Raw genomic sequence first — 22,270 nt, forward strand, 5'->3', positions numbered from 1 at the left:
CCAAAAATAGGGTGAGGGAGGAGCTAATTAAATTAATCTCTGTTGGACGTTACTACCTTCTGTTCTTGCTAAGTCCTCCTTCTGCTGTTATTAAGCTTCTTAAGATAGTGGAGACACTATCCTGTAAGAGACACCGAATCATCCTGGTCTAGAAAACTGAGCTTGTCTAGAAACTGAGCTTGTCTAGAAGCTTGTGGAGAAATCACCTGCCATGTCTGTTTGAAAACCTTAAGTGACAGTAAATCTGATCAGCCAGATAGCTCCAGTAAAGAGGCAAGGGGAGTCTGGGTACAAGAAACTTGACATTTACTAATCACGTGCTCTGTGCCAGGCACTGTGCTGGCTGCTTACTCTTCAGCGCCTGTAGTGTGTGCCATCTTCCTGCTCTCGTGAAGAAAGAGGAACACTGGCCCATGTTGGGTGTCATTAGCAGCTGTCAGTTCTACATGAGGTTCTAAACTCAGGGTTCAACACATTCTGTAGCCGTTGGTGCCACACGTATTATGATTCTATCAGATGTTGACAGAGCTGGTATTTCAATTAAAAAGCGGTTCCTTGCAAAGAAAAAAAATGTAATAATGTCAGTCTGGTTCATTTTTATTCTTAGTGATCAAAATATCAAATCTTTTTTTCATTTACAATATTTGGAGGATATGACAGAATATGTTTTTGAGTAGTACCATTGTAAATAGAGTTTGAGGGTTGGGGTGGGGATACCACAAGCAACACAGCTATTGTTGTTTTAAGAGAAATGGGGGGGAGACAAAATCAGAGAACGGAATCAGTTTTAACAAAGCACAGTCCCCTACGTAGCCTTAATAACTAGGTTTTAAATTCATCTAAGTTTTCTCTCCCACTATTTCCTAACTTTGTTTAGCGAGCAAACTTTCCTCTGTCAGGATGAAATAGACCTCTTTGTAGTTTTGAGAAACGTTTTTAAAAGTCGCTGTATCTGTCAAAGTAGGCTGATTCATGCTGCGGCAGCAAACAACCACAAAACATCAGTAGATGACAATCACAAGTTTGTTTCTCACTCATGCTACCTTGCCAACAAGGATGGGCTACAGCTCTGCCTACTATCTTCTTTGCTCCGAGACCTAGGCTGATGGAGCCTCTCTCTGGAAGACTGCCAGTGTTGTGGTGGAAGGAAAAGAGAATACTCTCTTGTTAATTAAGTACTGGCTGTTAAAGCTTCAGTCCAGAATCGACATGCATCACTCCTGCTCACGTTTCATTAGCCAAACAGATCATCACCATGCGTGGGCAAGGAAGGAAGTCCTTCTCGTCCTAGACTTAATTTTAATTAAGTACCTTAGATTTCTTGGGAGCGAGCCACACTTTTGGTTACTTTTTCCTGCGCCATTTTTATCCACCTGGGGACCATCTTAAGGCATTTAGAGTTTTTTGTTAAGGTGATGAAGTCCACACCTTTAATTCGGTTCTTTTCCTGAGATTTAATTAGCCTTCATTGTTCGAAGGTCTCCTCAGTTTTTTCTGTGACAGTTTGGGTTGTAAAAAAGTTGCCTCTTCTAATCCTGTAAGACTTGGAATGTCTGGACTCTTAGTCATTTTCATTTCTGCTTACAAAAGTGTTCGTTTCTTAAATCATCTCTTGCTCGTGGCACCTTGTCAAATGCAGCCAACAGAAATCAAAGGATGCTGTGCGTTTCATTTTTCACCCTCTTCACCTAAAGCAACAAGCTCATTAGGTACATTATGTGTATTCTACATTGTCACAGCTGACAGTTGTAGCAAATGTTTTCCTACTGCAAAATGGCCTGCCATTCTTCCAGGCTCCACTAAGAGTTTCCGCACAGGACCATTGCCTGGCTCCAAGCCAGTGCCTTACATTGCAGGGCATTTTATTGTTACAGGAGCTATTCCTGATGCCAATTATTACTGTATTAGTCAGGATATGCAAGGTTATGCTATAGTAACAAAAGACCTCCAGTTCTAAGGAACTTAAAACTCTATGCCCATCAGAGATCAATGTTTGTCTTTTCTCCTCCAAGAAAGGGCATGGATATTTTTTAATAATACAGTCAACTATAATTATTGATTCAAAATGTCATTTAGCTCATAAAATCTGACTTTGCTCCATCTTTATATACTTCTATTAATTCATGCATTCAGCAGATATTTGTTGATTACCCACTGTGTGCTAGACGCTGTTCTTAGGCCCTAGGGAAATAGCAGAGAACAACACAGACAAGAACCCGGCTCTCACATCAGCCCATCTTTCTAGCTCATTGACTCTGCTTTAACAAAAGTGCTTGTTTGAAAGTTTAACAAAAGCATGTTACTGTTCCTTCCTCACCCAGGAAGCCGTCTTGATCAAGGTCCACAGAAGAGATGATATTTAAATCAATCTTTGAAAAGTGAGCAGAGTTTGGATAGGCAAAGAAAGGGTAAAGTAGCCAACAGCATTCTAGGTGGTGGGATCAGAAAGGAATGGAGTCATGAAAGCATAGTCCCCACTCAGGGAATTGCCCCTGGATGAGCATGGAGAACACAGGATACTCTCTGGAGTGGTTAAACTTAAAAGGAAGCATCATCCCCTGAGGGATCTTAATTTTAGGTTTTTGTCTCAGACCTTTGTCCTGTGATCACCTGTGATAGGCTTTGTGAAACAGGAGCTTCATGAGCCAGCTATTCTACCCAACCTCCTGCTTCCAGCTGGTGATGATTCATACTTCATACCCTTGTCATTGCCCAGCGGGGAGGGAGCCACTGAAGAATTTACAGTGCAGTGGTATGGGATGAGATCTGAGTTGTAGAAACTGAGAGATGGAAGTCAGGAGATCAGCAGTTCTCTACCAGAACTCTCAACTGTCTACCAGAACTTGGGTCCTGCTGTGAATGAACTGATTAGTGAAACTGCCCTGTTATTTTCAACATTACTATTGATGCACCCAGGCTGCTTGTCTGCTTGTTGCTCACATGCCAGAGTGACCCAGCTTCTTAAGCCCAGCCTTTATAATCAGATTTGTTTCCCCAGTGCCACCCCCTATCCCACCCTATCCAGCTTCTTCCTCTTTCCAATTGGATATTTTGCTGAGATCTGTGCATGTCCCACGGCCAAGGATGCCCAGGCTTGACAAATTGAAGAACCAATGCTTGCAGATAAGAGGAAGAGTTAGGAAGCCATTTCAGTATCAAAGGCACGATACATTGAGATTTGTTACCTGATAAGATGTAAAGGGTGAGAAATTCAGCTTGGGTTATTGAGAGAGTAAGTCCATTACCAGATAGAGAACTCAAGGTGGTGTTCTTATTAATCTTATTTTGAACACATTGAGTTTGAGGTTTGAGCAGTATTTCTCTGAGGAATTGTCAGGCAGGCAGATGGAATCCTCAGAGGCGTAACTAAAATGTGGGAGTTTGAAGGGATTGTGCGGAGAGAAAGTTTGGAACAAGAAAGGAAATAGGGGAGGCCAGAATAGTCAGGAATGCCCGCACTTAACTAGCAAAGGAAGAGGAGACAGAGTAATGAACTCTAAGAGGAGTATGGAGAAAAGGGAAATGAACCAGGCAAGGGGAAGGCCATAGAAGCTTAGAGTCTATTTTTATTTATATCTACAGGTAGAATTGAGCCCTCAGTGCACAATGACACAGACTTTACATCTCCATAGATTGACTTCTACTCTGTGTCATATGGCAATGTGTTGAAATAATTTTTGCTATATACCATGTTTCCCTGCAAGTAAGACCTAACTGGAAAATAAGCCCTAGCATGATTTTTCAGGGTGACATCCCCTGAACATAAGTCCTAATGTGTCTTTTGGAGCAAAAATTAATATAAGACCCGGTGTGATACAGTAAAACACAGTATCTCTTGAACTGGGTATTCCTAACAGGGGCAATTTTGCCCCAAGGATATGGAACTTGGTTCTTGGGGAGGAAGGGGAGGTATTTTGGCTCAAGTCTTAGATATTGCCATAGTTTGTGACCTTCCAAAACTTAATCCTCTCCAACAAATCTTATTTCTTGGTATATAATTTCTCTCACTGGGTTTTCATGGGTATCATACGAACAGCACTGACATTTAGTTCATGGAAGAAACAAAGGATATGCAGAGCTACAAAACTATGAGAAATTGATATGAATGTAATTGGAGTACTTTTAATCCACACCTCAATCTCAGAGTTACATAGCTTTGCTTATTCCTATTGGGTGCGTTGTGCATATTGTTGGTGCTTAATGTGCAGTGCTTTTGTGTGTAATTTAGGCCTTCAGAATTAAATAAAAATAGTTTACATTTTATTATTCTACAAAAATTATCCAACCCATCAGTAATTACATCATATATGTGGAGAAAACTACCAACAATACCTAGCAGAGAGCTAAGTTAAAAATTACTCACATAAGGCAGTTAAGTTTACTAAAAATAACCTGTAATAAATTAATTTAGTTTTCTCAATTATTTTGCTTTTGAGGGAAAAATAAACCGTTTTGAATATTTATTAAATTTGATTATATTGCTATTATATAATTATATAAATTACTAATTTGCATATTCAATTTCATATGTTATAGTTTATATAAGTGAATTGTATTAGGTTACTCAGTAAATACATTTATATAGCTAAGTTTAAATGTTAATAACTTTTTAACTTTTAACTTTCTCAATGTTTATTTAGTCATTCTTAACCCTGCATTAAATCAAAATAGTAAGCTTTGTACTTACTGTTTTTGCATAAAATAGAGATATACATACACCACATGAACAAACATATCTATGGTATTAACATTTCATGGGGGGATCATTTAGGGGGGAAAAATGTCCAAAAAGTCTTCTAAAGGGGGAAGTATGAAAAAGTTGAGAAATAATGCTCTGTACTATTGTGTCATTCATAGAAGTTTGGTCTTAGTTTCAATATTGAGAGTTAATCTCCTCTATTTCCTCCTTGAGTGTTTCTTTCTAGATTTTTTTACCTGTAATTTGAATTGGCTGCCACCAGATGATAGCTCTGGTCTCAGTGGTCCAACCAAATAGACTTAGCTGTGTAGTTAACATGGGCAATAGGTAGGTAGTGGACTTATGGCAAGGTTAATGCTTCTTTTCACTTCTACCAAAATAGAACTCAGTTAAAAAAAAAAAAAAAAAATATATATATATATATATATATATATATATATATATAAAATACCGTTATACCATTATATACCATTATATATATATATATATATATATATATATATATATATATATATATATACACCATTTCATGTCCTTCTTTTTTTGAGTGGACAAAATACTGACAGCTGTTTTGAGTAGGGATTCCATGGAGCTTGATCTCACCTTGTAGCCTCTGAGTTTGGAACCTACTAATAGTGTATTAGACTGCTAATCAAAATGGAAACGAGTTAACAAGCTAATTACAAAACAAGTACAGTGTCCCTTTCCAGAATATATAGTTTCAAATTATGATGATGGCCATGTAGAGGTACTCCTTTCCTAAAATAATTTAGCACACATACCATAAACTTATGCATTTTCATAATCCTCTTTTGACCCGGCCATTTCCTCCTCCAGCTGTGGTGTCTGTCCATGGGTCCAACACCACCCTGTCCCCGGTGGGAGAAGAGTGCAGATGCTCCACCTCATATCTGAAATTTAGTCCTCCCTGCCTCAACAGCTGCTGCCATAGCCTTTCGTGGTTGAAGGGGAAATGGAAAGAAGCTGGAGCCCAGGAAGCAATGCCCACCCAATCTGCTCTTACTGAAACCACTTCCCAGGGTCAGAAATAATAGATAAGGTTTCTGCATTACATACTCGTTTTTCTTTTCTTTTGTTGTTTTTTTTCCCCCCACACACATTTTCCCAAGCCCTTATAACTGTGCTGTCTCATATGGTAGCCACTAGCTACATGCGGCTATTTAAACTTCAACTTCAGTTCTCCAGTTACACTAGCCACATTTTAAATGCTCGGTAGCCACCTGTAGCTAGTGGCTAGTGTAAGAGACAATACAACTTATGGAACATTTCTAGCATCACAGAAAATTCTGTTTGAATTTTCCTATATCAGTTTTGTAGGCTCATTCATGCACTTATGTAATCAGTATACTGAACACCTACTGTGTGCCAGATCATATTCTAAGCAGTGAGGGTACAGCAGCAGACAAGAACAAAATTTCTCCCTTCCCAGAATTCGTATTTTAATTTAGAAAGCCTGTAGCCAAATGTCAGTGTGGATCAATAGCTTGAGAAGAGACAGACAGCACTGGAAAACAGATATCCAATTTCTTTTTAAAATCCGGATCCATCTCCAATTTGACTTATTTGAGGTATAGATCAATTTTCTTTAACTTTATACCTCTGAATTTTAGATTTCTGATGTGGGTTGATTTTCAAGGTACAAATGACTTACACATTTGATTTACCTTTAAGTATTGGCTGTTGTTGTTAAGTCTTTCAGGTTTTGGATGAGAGTTTTATTTGAAAGTAGTTGTTCTAGGATTTAATCATTTAAATCAATTCTGGCTCCCTGTGTTCAGAATTTTAATTCAATGGAAGGTCTAGATCTTATCGGTTGTGTATAACCACAGAAGAGACAAATACACTACAATTATTTTGTTGGTTTTCCTACCACAAAGCCCATGTTTTAATACAATCTCTTCATATGGCATTACTGTTACAGCATTAATATTACTAGTCCAAAAAGTTGAATAATGGAAATGGGTGGTATTTCTAAATTTGCCGTTAGAAGTCAGACATACCCTGCTAATAATGCACTCAGCAAGATCCATGAATGCTAACACCAACAATCCATTTGAGCTAATGAACTGTAACCATTTTCCCCACTGATGAATCAATGAATTATAGTACGTTACAGTTGAAAGAGACCTTGGGATGGCTCTTTCTGCTCCAACTCCTTCTTTCCTTATTTATTGGTTCTTTGAAGATGACAATGATTGCTCCTTTGAAAATGACAGTTGTAAACTCCTGCCATAACATAATAAATGTGTTCAGAAATTCACCGCAAAGCAGGGGTTCTCAAACGTTAATGTGCATCCTGGAGGATTTATTGAAGCACACATGGCTGGACCCCACCCCCAGAGTTTCTGATTCACTGGATCCCTGATGGAGCCTGATAATTTGCATTTCTAACAAGTTCCTGTGTGCTTGGTAGTCTGAGGACCACTTTTTAAAAAAAATAAATAAAGTTTATGGGGGTGACAATTGTTAGTAAAGTTACATAGATTTCAGGTGTACAATTCTGTAAAACATCATCTATATATCACATCGTGTGTTCACCACCCAGAGTCAGTTCTTGAAGACCACATTTTGAGGACCACTGGTGTGACCCATGGGGTTACATTACTGTGAAGTTATTGAAATGATGAGAGAGAGCCCACAGAGTTAGCCAGCCTGGAGATCTGAGGGTCTAGCTATCTGATCCAGAGCTGTCCAGCGTAAACTTGGGTTTGGCACCACCTAACGCTGTGTAAACTTCAGTGGGAATGACTCAGGGTCCTATAGCTGTCTGGGACTTCCAGGACAGTGACATTCCAGCCATCTCATGGTTCGTAGGCATTTATTTTGTTCTGATCTGGGAAGATTGAACCTTGGGAACCCTGCCTGCATCCCTGTGCTTCCCAGCTGCTGCTTCCCATGTCTGTCCTCAGGATCCTCCATGTCCTTCCCTCCCCCAGAAGATGAGAACTTTGGCCTGACCCTGTTTGAGAAGGTGGAGACCCAGTCGCACTGTATCCAAAAATGTATTGCTTAGGAATTTTAAAGCAATCAGTGGTAGCTTTTCTGTTGTTTAGTGTACTCATCCTCAAACTCCTGTCTCACCATCCTCACTCGGCATCATTGAACTTTTCTACCTTTACCTTCTTCTTGAAATCCTCCTTAACCTTGAAAGTTGAGAGAAGATTCTATCTCCTTTAAAATCCTTGTCTTGTTACTCTGTAGGAGACATCATTTTTCCTTCCTCTGAAGCGATAGGAATATCATTTTATTCTCAAAACATCCTTGCACCATAGCTGTGATGCCTGTTTTATAGGTAGGGATGCTGAGACTCAAGAATAGTGACACATTCTCTAATTTGTTTTAATTTTCTATAATATACTGTAATGATTTGTCTAATGCAACTGGTAGGGAGAGAACTGGCTACTGAGTGATTTTTTGACATGATGTCCTCTTCCCCTGTTAAACTGCAGGCTCCTTGAGGGCAGAAATCATGTCACATTTGCTTTTATTCCCAGCCCCTGTTGCTAACACAGTGCTTGTCACGTGCTGGCACTCATATTTTCCAAAGAAATGGATCTCCAGGCTCACTGCTGCTTGTACTATATCTTCCTGCCCTGCTTCTCTCTGTGCTGTTGGCTGTGGTCCCCCAAAGGGAAGAGGGCCCTTTAAGTGTGGCCTCTCCCCACTGCTGCCACTCAGAATTTGCAGCCCCAGCTACTTGCTGTTCCCTATGAGTGCAGTCTTCAGGAAAAGGAGCATCACACCACGTTGGCAACAAGTGATTTAGAGATTGTGGTGGTTTCAGCTTTATGCCAGGCTCCTAGTCTGCATGTGGCTTCCATACAGGGTTCACTGAACCTCAATCTCTTTACCTTTCAGATGTTAGCTCCTTCATCTTGGGCATCCCTGTGAAGCAAGTAGCAGGGAAAAGTCAGAGGTTTACCAAAGAGAGCTCACACAGAATTCATGTTGTTTAAAAACTTGAATTGCATGAGAGGCTGTAGAGCTAAATATTTAAGAAATACTGAATCACTCATTTTCTGTTTGAATATAACTTGCAAATGTGGTTTCATTTATCATCCCACGTCCTCCATATCTCATAAAACTGCCAGGAATGAGAACAAGTGAAACTAGCCTCACTGTATCTCTAGTTCTCTCTTACGCAGGGCTGGAGATCCCTGCTTCTCGACCATTGCACATTAGAATCCCGTGGGAGTCTGATTTAATTGGTCTAATATGTTCTTCCAGGGTTCTAATGTGTAGTCAGGGTTAAGAACTGCTGGATTAGTTCTTGGTTTCCATCCCTGGTTTATCAGGAGAACCATCTTGGGCTCCTTTTCAAATTGCCTCATCTAAGTACCTGGGAATTAGAATTCCTGAGAGAATGACCTAAGAATCTATTTTAAAAATAGATTCTGGGGGCAGCCAGATGGCTCAGTTGGTTAGAGCGCGAGCGCTTAACAACAAGGTTGCCGGTTCAATTCCCACCTGGGATAGTGGGCTGCTCCCCGTGCAACTAAAGATTGAAAATAGGGACTTGGAGCTGAGCTGCGCTCTCCACAACTAGATTGAAGGACAACGACTTGACGCTGATGGGCCCTGGAGAAACACACTGTTCCTCAATGTTCCCCAATAAAATTAAAAAAAAAAAAGATTCTGACCATCAGCTGTTTTGGGGAACACTAATCTTGGCATTTCTGGTATTTCTTCTAGCCCTTCTGTCATCAAAGCAAGGTAGAATTATCAGGATAGTTAAATGAGCTACTACGGCCCTCACAGGTGAGGTCAAATGTATTACATCATTCATGCTTCCTGGAGCAAGGCATAAAGTTGAGAATCAACAGCAATGCTTGGGTCCCATGGCTTACCAGCTTCCTGAGTTTACCTGCACTGGTCTTACCTGTGACCTTAGTCCATATTCTTCGGGTGATAGATGAACCTGTTTTATGTTAGTCTACCCTACTCCTGCTCACATAGTTTTTCATTTCATTGTAATTTTTATCCCAGCTGTACATTCAACATACTTTACCTATCTTGTGGCATCGCTTGGCATAAATTACATACATATTTTGAAAGATTAAACCCGAACCACAGATTAAAACTGTCTTCATACCAGCTCAAGAATTACAGCCTTTAGGTGGATGAAGTGGGATGAGAATGACTAAGGAAGGGGAATCGAAAAAAAGAGTTTGAAGTCTAAATTAAAATTTAGTAATGACTATGAGAATTGAGACTAATTTCTCATACTGGAATTATTGCCTGCGTTGCCTGTTCAAAGCATCCATCGTGGGTTTAAATGTTCCTTCCACATGTAAAACATTCTGATAAGAGTTTTATCAACTTGCCGTGACCTTGCCTCCCTTTCCATTGTAAAAACTTGACACATCTTTCAAAAGAAATGCCCGCTACCCAAAGGAAATACACATATTTTTAGGTCCCCAAATTCAATTTCTGAAGATGTTTTTCAGACACTACAAAAGAAAAATGAGTTTGCTGTGGACAAGAAATAATCTTTTTCATAAGCAGTGCAGTCAAAATGATAGAACCTGCTCCTTTAGTATTTGCCATGGCTACAATATCATTTAATTCCTTGACCTCAGTGTTCGGTCTTCAATAACAAACCAGAAAAGGGGAAGCGTGGTGTGTATTCTTCACCGTGCCCAAGCACCTTTCTGTCTCCCCAGATGAGATAAATGGTCTTCATACACCTGAATGCCGGAAGGAGGTCTGTGCCATTCTAATAGGCCTCCAGCTCCTGATCCTGTTTTTACTCAGTTACTGGCTTCAGAGGCTGTGGACAGCAGGACACCCTCCCCCAACAAACGCAAATAAACTCCAGCTGGTCTGCAGGGACACTCACTCAGGCAGCTCTGGAGCAGAATCCACATTCCAGGCCTACCTCGGAGATACTGCAGGTTCGTTCCAAACCACCACCATGAAGCGAGCATCACAGTAAAATGAGTCTTAATCTTTTTGCTGGTGGAATATCTTGCCTTCAATTTTTTTAAAAAGATGCAACATCTGTGAAGCACAATATAGTGAAATGCAATAAAACGAGGTACGCTGGTGGTCGATTCCCTTTTGTAGGCTTTTCCTTAGCAGGAGCTGAACCATTTTAGCCCTTGTGTTCGGAATTCAGTGTCTCTGTAAATCTGACACCTCCAGCGTTTTATTTTTCAGAGATGTAAATACGAAGGGGACAAGAGGCAAGGAGCTCTTCTGAAGGTGTTTTTTATCCTCTAAAGTTTACTGAATAAGAGCCTGGAGCCCTGGGCTACTGGAGGACTAGGTGAAGGAAGCCCTTCACCTCTCCTCCCGCCCCCTGCCCAGGAGTAGATCTGCCCTGCTTCCTCTGTCAGTAGGGTTCTCTCCACAGGTGGACACGGTGCTCCTCAGTTTGCCAGAACAGTGCTCGTGCAGGTTCTGCATCAGGAAAGCCTTGTCAATCGGAAATCACACAGTCCTATTTCTTTTCGCGTGTGGTCTTTGCCCACATGAGTGAATTGATAGTATACTTCAGTAGGAAGATTCTATGTCTGGCTTCTCTTGAAATTTTAGGGAAAACATTTTTGAGAGGATGTTCAGTTTCTTTAAGAAAAAAACAAAAATAAAAAAAGACCTATTTTGCTGCTGACATTTGGCTGGAGCCAAAGAGCACTGTTCCCTTATTCTTCCTAGTTCAGCAGAGCCCCAATGCTTCCTACAAACAAAATGACAGTCAGTATAACTGTGCTCACACTGTTGATGATTGCTTCGGAGGAAAGGGAAATACTTCTTGCACAAAAGTGAGAAAATTGGGAAGGTCGGCTGTAAGAGCCACAAGTGTCAAGAAAAATGAAAGAGAATATCTATTTTCTTTTTATGGAAGTGAAGGATATTCCTGTGTTTAATATGTAAAACATCTGTATCAAAAGAATTTGACTGTGAAAAGTCCATTATAACCCAAACCCAGCCCTACGGAGACGTGCAACTGTTTGCGACTTGCGGCACAAGTGAGCCTGAGAAGCCTTCACTTTGCCTTCCGGAAATAATCCACCACTCATGATGCTCACGCCCTGGGATGACTTGCTGAATATCAATTGGTTCCTTCTGTTTACTCAGTCCTCTTTATCCCCAAATAACCAAAAATGGCATGTCTGTACACCATTAGCTTGGCAAAAAAGGAGACACACATACAATATACCAAGTACCCAGTAGGGGCTTTACTTCATTTAGTTCTCTCAGCAGTCCTCTGATTTAGGTGTCAGCCCCATGTCTACGTGATCTGTCTAATGATCTTTTATCAGACGTCAGTAGCAGAAAAGATTTGTATTTCTAAACAAAATAAAAAATGTTCTTCCATTTATGCAGCCAGAAAAAAGTAAAATGATGCTAGCTGTCCTTTTTGCCTTTATTTTCAGGAAGCTCCAAGGGAAATGTCCCTTCGCATCTGATGGTAAAATTAATCCCCACTTTCTTCCACATAATTTTGGATCCCCTGTCTGAAGTCATTAATGTACTTTGATATGTTAATAATTCTATTGTACAAGGTGCATCTAGTAGTAAGCCTCAATAGATCCTTTTTAAGGAAGAGAAAGGTATAAATTATAAAAACCTTAAAGTTAAATTTATACCCCTAAGTATAATTTCTAAATCCAATTTAAATGAAACACTGGATTTAACAAAAGGGGCTTTTGGGGGGAGTAGCCCAAAAGCCTTTCGTTCATGTCTAGCTTAAGAGAAACAAAGTTAAGAGACAGTTGGTGAGCTCTGGCTTGATGAGTCATTACCATGTCTTCTGCTCTTTAGAAATAGTTGCTAATTCGCCCTGAGCACTTACTGTGTGCCAGGCACTGGGGCAAGTGCTTTGTAGGCATTGTCTCAGTTTTTGCAGCAAGCGTATTAAGTACCGTTCTTAACCCTTTTACAAATAAGGAATCCAAAGATCAGAGAAGTCAAGAAACTGTCTCGAGGTCTTGCAATGTGATCTTGAGCAAAGTCCTTGACTTCTTGGTGTCTGTGTCCCCACCTGTAAAATGAAGGAGACTGCTCCTTTCCAAACTTCTCAGGCCTGCGATGTTAGTTAATGACGTCAACTCTCCCATTCCCCTCCCGCCTCATTATTTTCCTGGAGGGCACCCTAAGGGATGTTGGCCACCAGGTGAACCAGATCTTCCCTTGTCCTAGGGAGATGTAGAGCCATTGTTCTGTTTTGATCAAGTTCTACTATTGGCCTGGATTGTTGGTCATCTTCATTTCTGCTTCACAAGATATTTTAAAGCTCAACTCAATTACAGTTGGTTCTCATTATTCGTGGTTGTTCTATATAGTTGTTTTGAGTACTTAGTGAATACTGAACCATTGCTCCTAGGGGAAATGCAAGCTTAGTTTAGGTTCCTATGAGCCTCTGGTCACATTTTTGTCAACTGATCAATATTTAACGTTGTTTTATATGTTTCTCTTTAAAGATACCTCATTTAATATGTATTGTTGATTCATTAACTTTGAACTCCAGGCCAGCTGCACTGTGACTCATGCCCGCACAAAGCTTATCAAAGACATATATTTTGGCTGTAAGGCCCATCACAGCCTTCTTGCACTTGGGAACACTAGACAGCACTTCAGCACTATGCTTACGGGCCATTTCAAACAGATAGCAAGGGAAAAAAGCCGCAAAAATGCTGAAAACATGGCATTGAGGAACGTGGAGAAAGGACACTTGTTCCCAGTATGAGAGCTGAAACAGGAAGACAGATTGTTGCCTTGTTTGACCTCAGGTGGGGACATGGCCCCGTGGGCAACTCAAATGTTACACTACTTCACACATGTCTGCAAGATTGCTAAAGCATCATGAGTACTGATTTGGGGGTTACAAATAAGTTTTGAGGACATTAACTCTTTGCTTGTTATAAGTTGAACATTTTTTTCCAGTTTTTCATTTGTATTTTTACTTAATTTTTATTTTTCACTGTGTAATTTTTTATGTAATAGAGTTTATCTTTTTCTTTATTGCTTCAAATTTTTATTCACAGTTAGCAAAGCTTCTCTACTTCCGAGTAATAGAAGAATACACCCATGTTTTCTTCTAGTACTTGTATGCTCTACTTTTTTTACATTTAAATGTCTTGTCCATTTGGAGCTTAATGCTGATATGTAGTATTTAGAGTGAGCACAGTTATCTTTTTTCATATTACTCTGCCATTCTCTCAGTATTTATTTAAAAGTTCATTGTTTTGCCCACTGATTGGGTATGCTGCCTGTATCATATCCTAAGCTTCCATATAAAATTGGATCTATTCATGCGTCAATATCAAATTGTTTTCATTATGGAGGATTTAGAGTGTGTTTTAATGTCTGGGAGGGCTGGTAGCTCTTTCACCCTCTAACCCCACCTTGTTGGGAGATTTTTTGGTTTTATTTTCCAGGGCATTTCTGGCTATTCTTCCTTATTCTCTATGAACTTGTCATTTCAAGTCAGTTTGCATATCAAATATCAGAGCTTTTTGTTTGGCTCTTTATTACTTTTTCCTTGCTACATGGACATTTCTAATTGGGACATTTTCAGTGGTCTATGAAAGAGAAATTTCCTCCTGAGTCAATGGAATGGATTTAACTATCCCATTTAAGCCAATGGGAGAGGTAGAATTCCATTAGGCTTGCTGTCTTTAAGGAATGAGTTGTTTGGGTTACTTGCGCCCCTTGTTTCTTCTGAGCTAATAATCAATGAAGTCCCCACCTGTGCCACTGTCTCTGCATGTTTGGTTAAATGTTTTCATCATTCGCTTTTATTCAGCCTGTTGGCTGTAAAACTCCGTGCTTTCTTCAGATTTCATTAGAAAAATTAGTTGTTATCTTTGGAGCTCCTAAATTATGAGGGACCAGATACATTTGTTTCCTACTATACAGTTAAAAATAGGCTTTTGATGGAATCTCATGGTGGCTTACCATCCACCCAAAGCAGCACAATTGACTCAAGTGACTCAGCCGTTATTGCAGCAGGGAGTTCTCTTAGTTCACAAAATGAATATACAAAACTCAGTCATTTTCATATAGAGGCAATTAGAAAATATAATGGAAAACAAATTCCCTCACAGTGGCAAAAAATACAAAACTCCATAGAAGGACCTAAATAAAGATGAGTTTGAAGTAAGTACTAGGCCGTACGGTACTTGTAGTCGGGATAGCCCTGTGTAACTCATGATCCCAGTATCTCAGATTTATGGGCTCACTTGTTTCTTGGTATGTGAATAAACCGCTCTAGTCCATGCTTTGTGGCCAGTCTGACCATTTTTCAAAAATCTCTAAGCACTTCCAGAGATGATTGAGGGGCATATGTTCCTCTTGATCAATGTAGACTACAGCTATTTCTCTGCTCTCCTGTACTTGATCATTCATTCATTCATTCATTCATTCATTCATTCATTCGTTCGTTTATTCTCTGTACACTTATTGAGTACTTAGCATAGCCTGAGTACTTATGGCTTCGGCGGTTCCTCTGTTCCTGGGCACCCTTGACTTGAGACACTGTGCCTGCTCTTTCATTGCCCAGCTGAGCACCCGCAGTACAAGGCTGGTTTGTGTAAGACTTTTGCTGAGGTTTTCAGGATACTTGTGGTGGCTAAGTATTGTGGAGGAGAAGGAAGACAGATGTATGTAAGTACAAACAGCATAAAAAAGCAATGAAAAATTAAATATTACACATCTTAAAGTTTACGGGTCATCCCCTGTGGAGAATTTCTCACTTTATCCTTTATTCTTAGCTCTCACCTGCTGCTGTCTTTTGGAGTTTCCTCTTTCTGTTTCTCAACATTTCTTATTTATCATCTCAGCCTCTCTGATTTCTGGATCACTTAAGCCCTCTTAGCCTTTGGGAACTCAAACCTGTTATTTTATAATGGAGACTAATTTAACTATCTTTCTCCCCATCTTACTCATCCAGATGCTACTGGGCGGGAGGGAGTCTTCCGTTTTCCTAAGCAAAGAAATCATTGAGCTACTATCCCACCCCCCCAACCCCAAAAAAGGGTATTTCTCACCCTCTGAAAAGAGTTTTTCTTATCTCTAGAGCTACAATCTAAAACATTTATTTTCCTCCTCACCACATTTGTATTTGGAAGAGATCACGTCTCTCCCAAATTAATAAAACAAGTAGAAGATAATTCCAACTACAATCCCAATGATTATTTTTCTGGAATTTGATAAAATGAACTCAAAATTAATTTGGGGGAATAAACAAGCTCAAAGAACAAGACAGACCTTAAAAAGAAAAGTAAAAATGAAGGACTAAGTCTACCAAGAATAATTTAAGCAACACTTATTGTTATAGTGGAAGCAAACAGAGAAGTAAAACACAATACAAAGTCCAGAAACAGATCTAAAGGAAATAAAAAATACCAGAAGAAAATACAGTCAATTATTTGTGTCATCGTGGACTAAGGAAGGCCTTTCTAACCATGGTAATGTGTGTGTGTGTGTGTGTGTGTGTGTGTGTGTGTATGTGTGCACACTCGTATGTATCATTCTTACAAAAAAAAGACAAAAAAAACCCAGCATGCTTTACAACATGAATGAACCGTGAAAACATGCTAAGTGAAAGAGCCAGACACAAAAAACCATGTATTGTATGATTCTATTTTTGTGAAATGTACAGAATAGGCAACTCCATAGATTAGTAGTTGCCAGGGACTGGGGAGAAGGGAAAGTGGGAAATGGCTGCTAGTGAACCTGGGAGTTTCTTTTCAGAGTGATGAAAATATTCTGGAATTAGGTACTGGTGATGGTTGCCCAACTTTCCAATACATTTACAACCACTCAATTATATATTTTAAAGGCTGAATTTTATGATACATGAATTATAGCTCAAAAAAAAAAAAGATAAATCAGTTCCACTTTGAGTATCATGAGGAAAAAAAAACCCAGCATGCCAGTAGAGAATGGTTAAAGAATATGTTCAAGAATAAAGTATTCAGTGACACCTGTTAAAGATGGTAGGGCAGACTTTATTCTGGACCATCTAGAGATAGGGACCCCTGCAGTGGGATTTTACAGTGGGGGAGAGAAATTGGGCTTAAATCCTAATACAGCAATGGCAAGTGAGAATTTAGCAAGGGCCAGGGTTGGAGGTCATTGGATGGAGTATTACTATGAAGAAACAGCAGGGGGTACTGGCTAACCTGACCTCTCAGGGTTCTTCCTGAACACAGGCCCAGGAGAACCATCTCCTGCGGGTGGTGGAGGATGAGGGACCTGATTAGATAGTGAGGGTAGAGGGTTCTAGTTAAATGACTTAGCAGGGTTCTTGCTAAAACTAGGTTTTACAGGGAAGTGCACGGAAGGACCCAGGAAGAAGGTTCAGAACTCTGATAAAAAATCTTTGTCAAATGTAAATTTAAAATGTTTTAAAGACAAATGATTAATAAACATATAAAATATAAAAGCAATGAGATGGAATATTTGCCCTGTTTTACTTGGCAAAGGTGGAAAGAAATTATAAATATCCATCATTGGGTAGGTTGTAGTCTATATACTGGTATTGATGAAGGTCGATTTGGCAATATACCGTAACGGGGGTGCCAAAACAATGTATACACGTGACTTGTATTCATCTTTTGTTGGTATATATTGAGTATCACAATTTCAATACAATCTTTTCCTTTCTTAAAATGTGGATAATTCTTTTGGCACCCTCTGTATTTTAAAAGCCATAAATTGTGTCCTTGTGATTCCATTTCTAGGAATTGATCTTAAAGACTGTGTGCCATTGAAAAGAAAGTAGCAAAGTAATAGTCACAACACAGGGAGATGTTTCTGCTGCTAGGGAGAAAAATTAGAATGTGTAATACATAAAATGAGACAGACCCATAGAAGTGCACACATGAAAGGCCGGGGGCAGGTAATTTGTGTTTTCTTGTATATTCTTATCTGTATTTTCAGTTTTGCTATATTTTCCAAATATTCTGTACTAGACGTATCTTATAATCAGAAACTAATAGAAAAGTTGTTTAATATAATATAATTCCAATGTGGTGAAGTTTTGGGGGTTGTTTGGTGACATAGTAGTGGAAATGAGATTAGAAATTTATTTTTCCTGTTTCAAAACTAAAGACTCAAGGGAGATTAATTGAAAGCCCTCAAAAGTCCCAAAGCCAGATTCTTACTCTCTATCTAGTTACAAGTATAAGTTTCTTTCAGTGGTGTGCATAGTTTCAGGATTATCAATTGATTAATTGTAAGTTGTATAACATAGACTGTTGTAAATGAAACTGTGGTGTATCCATTCCAAGAATTTTCCCCTTTAGAATCGGGTATTTTAGGCTTTACAACCAGGATTCTGCTGAGTGGAGTTCCTTCTGATTATGGACTCGAATTACGTTCCCCAGATGTAACAATTTTTTTCTCCCAATTTCCTAGACAGAATCATGAATAAACTGGAGGACAAGAAGGACCAGATGATACCATGAAGAGAAGTTTACAGGCCCTCTATTGCCAACTGTTAAGTAAGTTGATATTTATATTTCTTCTTTCCTAGAATATACCAATGTCATTGTTTTTCCAGTGCCAAAAACTTACACACTTTCTGGGGGAAGACCAGGGTTTGGTCAATGAGACTGGACAGTAAATTTTCCCTCTGCTTTGTCTAGGTACTTAAAATATCAAGCATTAAGTTATTCTATTGCCATGGGTATCAGCTGTAATGTAGACTCTTATAATAATTCTAAATGTTTATGTTAATCATGGTTAATTCAAGAATGAGTGTCAAAAACATTATTGCTCTTGTTTTTGTGGCAGAATAAAGGATGTTCCTGTGTGACCCTCTGTAGAGTTCATTCATGTGGAGAGGGAATTGTAGGCTGTGTTTTGTGGATTTTGTCACATACAACCTGTAACCATTTAGTGTTTACACAGCCTTTGGCTTAGAATGTTTTGCATAGTTATGCACGTTCTTAAATAATGAATGGTAAAAATATGGTTTCTTTACATTCGGTGGTAGAATGAAGAGTGTTTCATTATGACTTTCTGCATGTTGCTTATGTGTTTTGAGGATTTGCCACAAAGTGCCGGTGGCCGCTTAGTTAAGCCTGTATCGCCTTTGGGACTGGAATCGTTAATGAACGAATGTAAAAACCAATGCCAGTGGGTGAGTTTGATGTCAGATTGACTCGCTTGGGACAACAGGCATTGCCCGCTGCCAGTCAAACAAAAGCCATTGAGTTAGGAAAACTTGAAGTCCATTGTGTTTGTCTGGTTCTTGCTGAGGTAAGTAGAGGACCTGTCTTTTCTAGGCTGAGTGGCTCCTTATTAGCTTTTGCCAAGAAAATAACATGAAAAGAGATTGAGATGCAAATCAGTTGGCCCTTAGAATGTAGCAATTCAGGTTATATTGCACCCTCAGTGCAAAGCACTTTATCTATAGACAGCATTCTGGTTGTTATTTCAATTGACTCATTTCTGCTACTGAATTCTAATCCCAGAAACACAGACCATGTCAGCCTGTTTTCAGCCTAGTGGAACTTCGCCAAGAGTTACAGGGATTCTCTCATGTTCTTCTTCTATGTATTCTATAGGACTGTGGATTTGTTGTGGCCTTTTTTTTTTTTTTAAATGATAAGCTTGCTTGTTAGAGAAAAGGCTTTACAGATTGAAGAAGCAATGTCATCAAGGAATGATTAACTCTAGCTTGATGGGTGAGGGGATATTTGAAGGATAAATAAACTTACACACACATACGTACATACTCTCTCAAGAAGGGGAGGCAGGCTTTGCAGGCAGAAGAAACAAGAAATGAAAAAGAGCATAGTGGATTTGGGAGGCAGCAAAAAGTTCAAGTTCACCGATGCTGATTATATGCCCCTAAGTTTGCATAATATTAGGTTGGTGCAAAAGGAATTGCGGTTTAAAAGGTTAAAAATAATTGCAAAAACCGCAATTACTTTTGCACCAAGCTAATATTGTAAGGTCAAATATTATTTGAAAGGCATCAGGTAAGTATATTCTATGGTTCAGAGCCAAGTCTTATGCTATAACAAGAGTCCTCCTTCCCAGTGGAGCATATGTGAAAGCTGAAGGGGTTTTCCTCAAAGATTGTCTGAATAGCTGCAGAAATCTACTTGGTCTTGACACTTTCATTGCAAGTTTGCCTAGAAATGCAGGCAGCCTGAGTAGACAGTTTCCTGCTGGTTAGGAGGAAGGCAGATAGTGGCCTTTGATAAACCATCCTGATGACTAACTACCCGAGTGTGGGCCGGGGGCCAGCTTTGTAGAGCTGGGAGGGTGGAGCTCTTGGGCACCAGGTCAATTAGTCTGACTCCAAAGCATGGTGTTTCACAAGTTCACTGAGATGAAGGTGCTGTTATTTATAGCATTTTAACTTCTCATAAGAGCAATTGGATACATAGGAAAAGCACAGATAACTTAAACTCTGACATGCCTACACACGCATACACACAAAATAGCTCGTGTATGTCATTGGACCCCTAATTACTGAGTCCTGCCTGGGTTAACATTGTCCACACACAGAATGTTTTTTTCAGGGTCTAAAATAGGCTTGAGAACTACAGATTCAATATGAAGTTAATATGTTACTTCACGTAATTCAGCAAACTAATGTTTTGAATTTGGGGGAGAAAGCGTGATACAGAGTGTTCTGGTTATCTTTTGTTGCGTAACAAACCATATCAAAACTTTGCAGCTGAAAGCTACAACAGTCATTTAGTTTGCTCACGAATCAATTTGAGCAGGGGTTGGCAGAGACTCTGCTCCAGTGTCTGGGATCCAGGCTGGAATGACTCTAACAGTTGGAGGCTGGAACAGCTGGGACGTGCCCCACATCTTTTTTCCCTGAGGCCATTTCACAGGACAAAGTGGGGCTTCCCGCAGCATCATAGCCTCAGGGTTGTCAGACTTGTTACCTAGCAGCTCTTGGCTACGAGGCCAGGGCAAAACCTCCAAGGCTTCTTATGAATTAGGCTTAGAAGTCCCAGAATAATACTTCAGCTCCATTGCATTAGCCAAGGAAGTTCCGAAGTCCAACCCTGATTTAAGGGGAGAGGGATTGGACTCCTCCTCTCAAAGGGCAGAATAGTAAGAACTTGTGGTCATCTTTAGTCTACCACAGAGAGTATGTTTAATAATAAAAAAGAAAACAAACCAACCAAGCACTTACTTACTAGTGGACATGAGCCAGTCCATGAGACATTGTAATCATCAGAGAAGCTACACCCTCTTAAGTGCCTACTGTGTTCACAGATGTCTGCTGATCCGTTTAGCTGCATTATCTCATTCATTTCAGAGGTACATGCTTCAAGGTGAAGAACTCGCCCGTGGTGACCAGGCAGTGAGTGATAGAATTGGAATTCACACCCAGCTCTCTGACCTCTTTGTTCATGCCTGCTTTTTCATCCTGCCTGACACCACCACACGTAGGAAAAATCAGCAGTGTGTTCGCTTTGCTGTCCCTATGTCTAGACACAGGTGGTTCTAACCTGTGACCAGTAAAGTGTGCATCTTATTAGTGATGTCAGGTGAGGCTAAAAAAAAAAAAAAAAAAAAATCCAAGCTCCCTGTGAATCATTGCCACAGTTATTGGGGCTTGTGTGTGCCTGATAGGGGCTGAGGGATGCAATCTTTGGCAGGCAGGGCAATTGAAGTTTTAATATTTTATTTTTATCGTAACTGACTGTCTCTGCCTTTGTTCTATTGCTGGGCTCCATTCCACAGTGCAGTACTGAGTGTCTCATCCTGCCAGCTTTAGCCCTTTTGGAAGGTTTAACACACTTTATATCATACCTTGGAACAACCAGAAGCTTGAGGATGAGGGTGGTGGTGGAAACCTCCATGGTTATCTAAAAACCAAATGCTGCGTTCGTTTTTCTTTTTTAGACCTAAGTAAGAAAGTAGATGTGAAGCTAACGCTAAGAGTACCTGGGTTTCTGAGCTGCAGACCAGTGTTCAAACCCTAGCCCTACCACTTACTAGGTGGCTCACATTCGGTAAGTTACTTAACCTCCATGTGCCTCATATGTAAAGTGGGATATTACCACCCACTACATAAGATGGTACTGAGTGAGATATCATGGCGTATAGAAGACCTACAGTAAATGCCATTTCTCTCATTGAGCCTTCTGTCTGTAAGCAAGGGGTGCAACCTAACCAGGAACTCTACTATAATTAAATTCGCACGGGACTTTTTAGTTCACCAAACATCTTCATAGAATTTGATCCTCACACCTTACAAGGCAAGTGCAACATTAATTATCATTGATCCCATTCTACAGAAAAGGGAGTTGACATGATCAAGGCTGCCTTTCCCAGGCCATGTAACAAATTTTTTTCACAAAAGTAATAATGGAAAGTAAGGGGCCTCATCACATGACACTGCAGGGAAGGCGCTGAGTCCCAAGTTAGCAGATTTGGTCTTTGCCCCTGGGTACTGTGTGCTGGAAATTGGTTGTGTTACTTTGTTGTTAAGGAGACTAAGCCAGTTATTAATGAGCTTATGAAAACAAGAAGTTTCTATATACCAATATCCATTCCAATCAAGGTTGTTTGGATACTTACTCAGATAAAGGAGTGGGTAGGTATAGTAAGTTAAGT

The 22,270-nt window shown here is 39.8% G+C and overlaps 1 protein-coding gene across 5 annotated transcripts in view; it reads left to right on the forward strand.

Moving 5' to 3' along the window:
* The window catches only part of TMEM108 (transmembrane protein 108), a 471,148-nt gene that overhangs the window by 318,129 nt on the left and 130,749 nt on the right, over positions 1-22,270 (forward strand). For 3 of the 5 annotated variants that reach the window (XM_033132611.1, XM_033132610.1, XM_033132612.1), the window contains one exon: positions 18,089-18,174. In XM_033132611.1, the coding sequence (XP_032988502.1) occupies positions 18,135-18,174 (40 nt within the window). In that variant the 5' untranslated portion in view covers positions 18,089-18,134. The remainder of the gene's footprint in view (positions 1-18,088; positions 18,175-22,270) is intronic. The other 2 variants (XM_033132613.1, XM_033132614.1) reach the window with 1 other exon arrangement.

The sequence above is a fragment of the Rhinolophus ferrumequinum genome, chromosome 17 (assembly GCF_004115265.2).
Source record: "Rhinolophus ferrumequinum isolate MPI-CBG mRhiFer1 chromosome 17, mRhiFer1_v1.p, whole genome shotgun sequence".
Lineage (NCBI taxonomy): Eukaryota > Metazoa > Chordata > Mammalia > Chiroptera > Rhinolophidae > Rhinolophus > Rhinolophus ferrumequinum.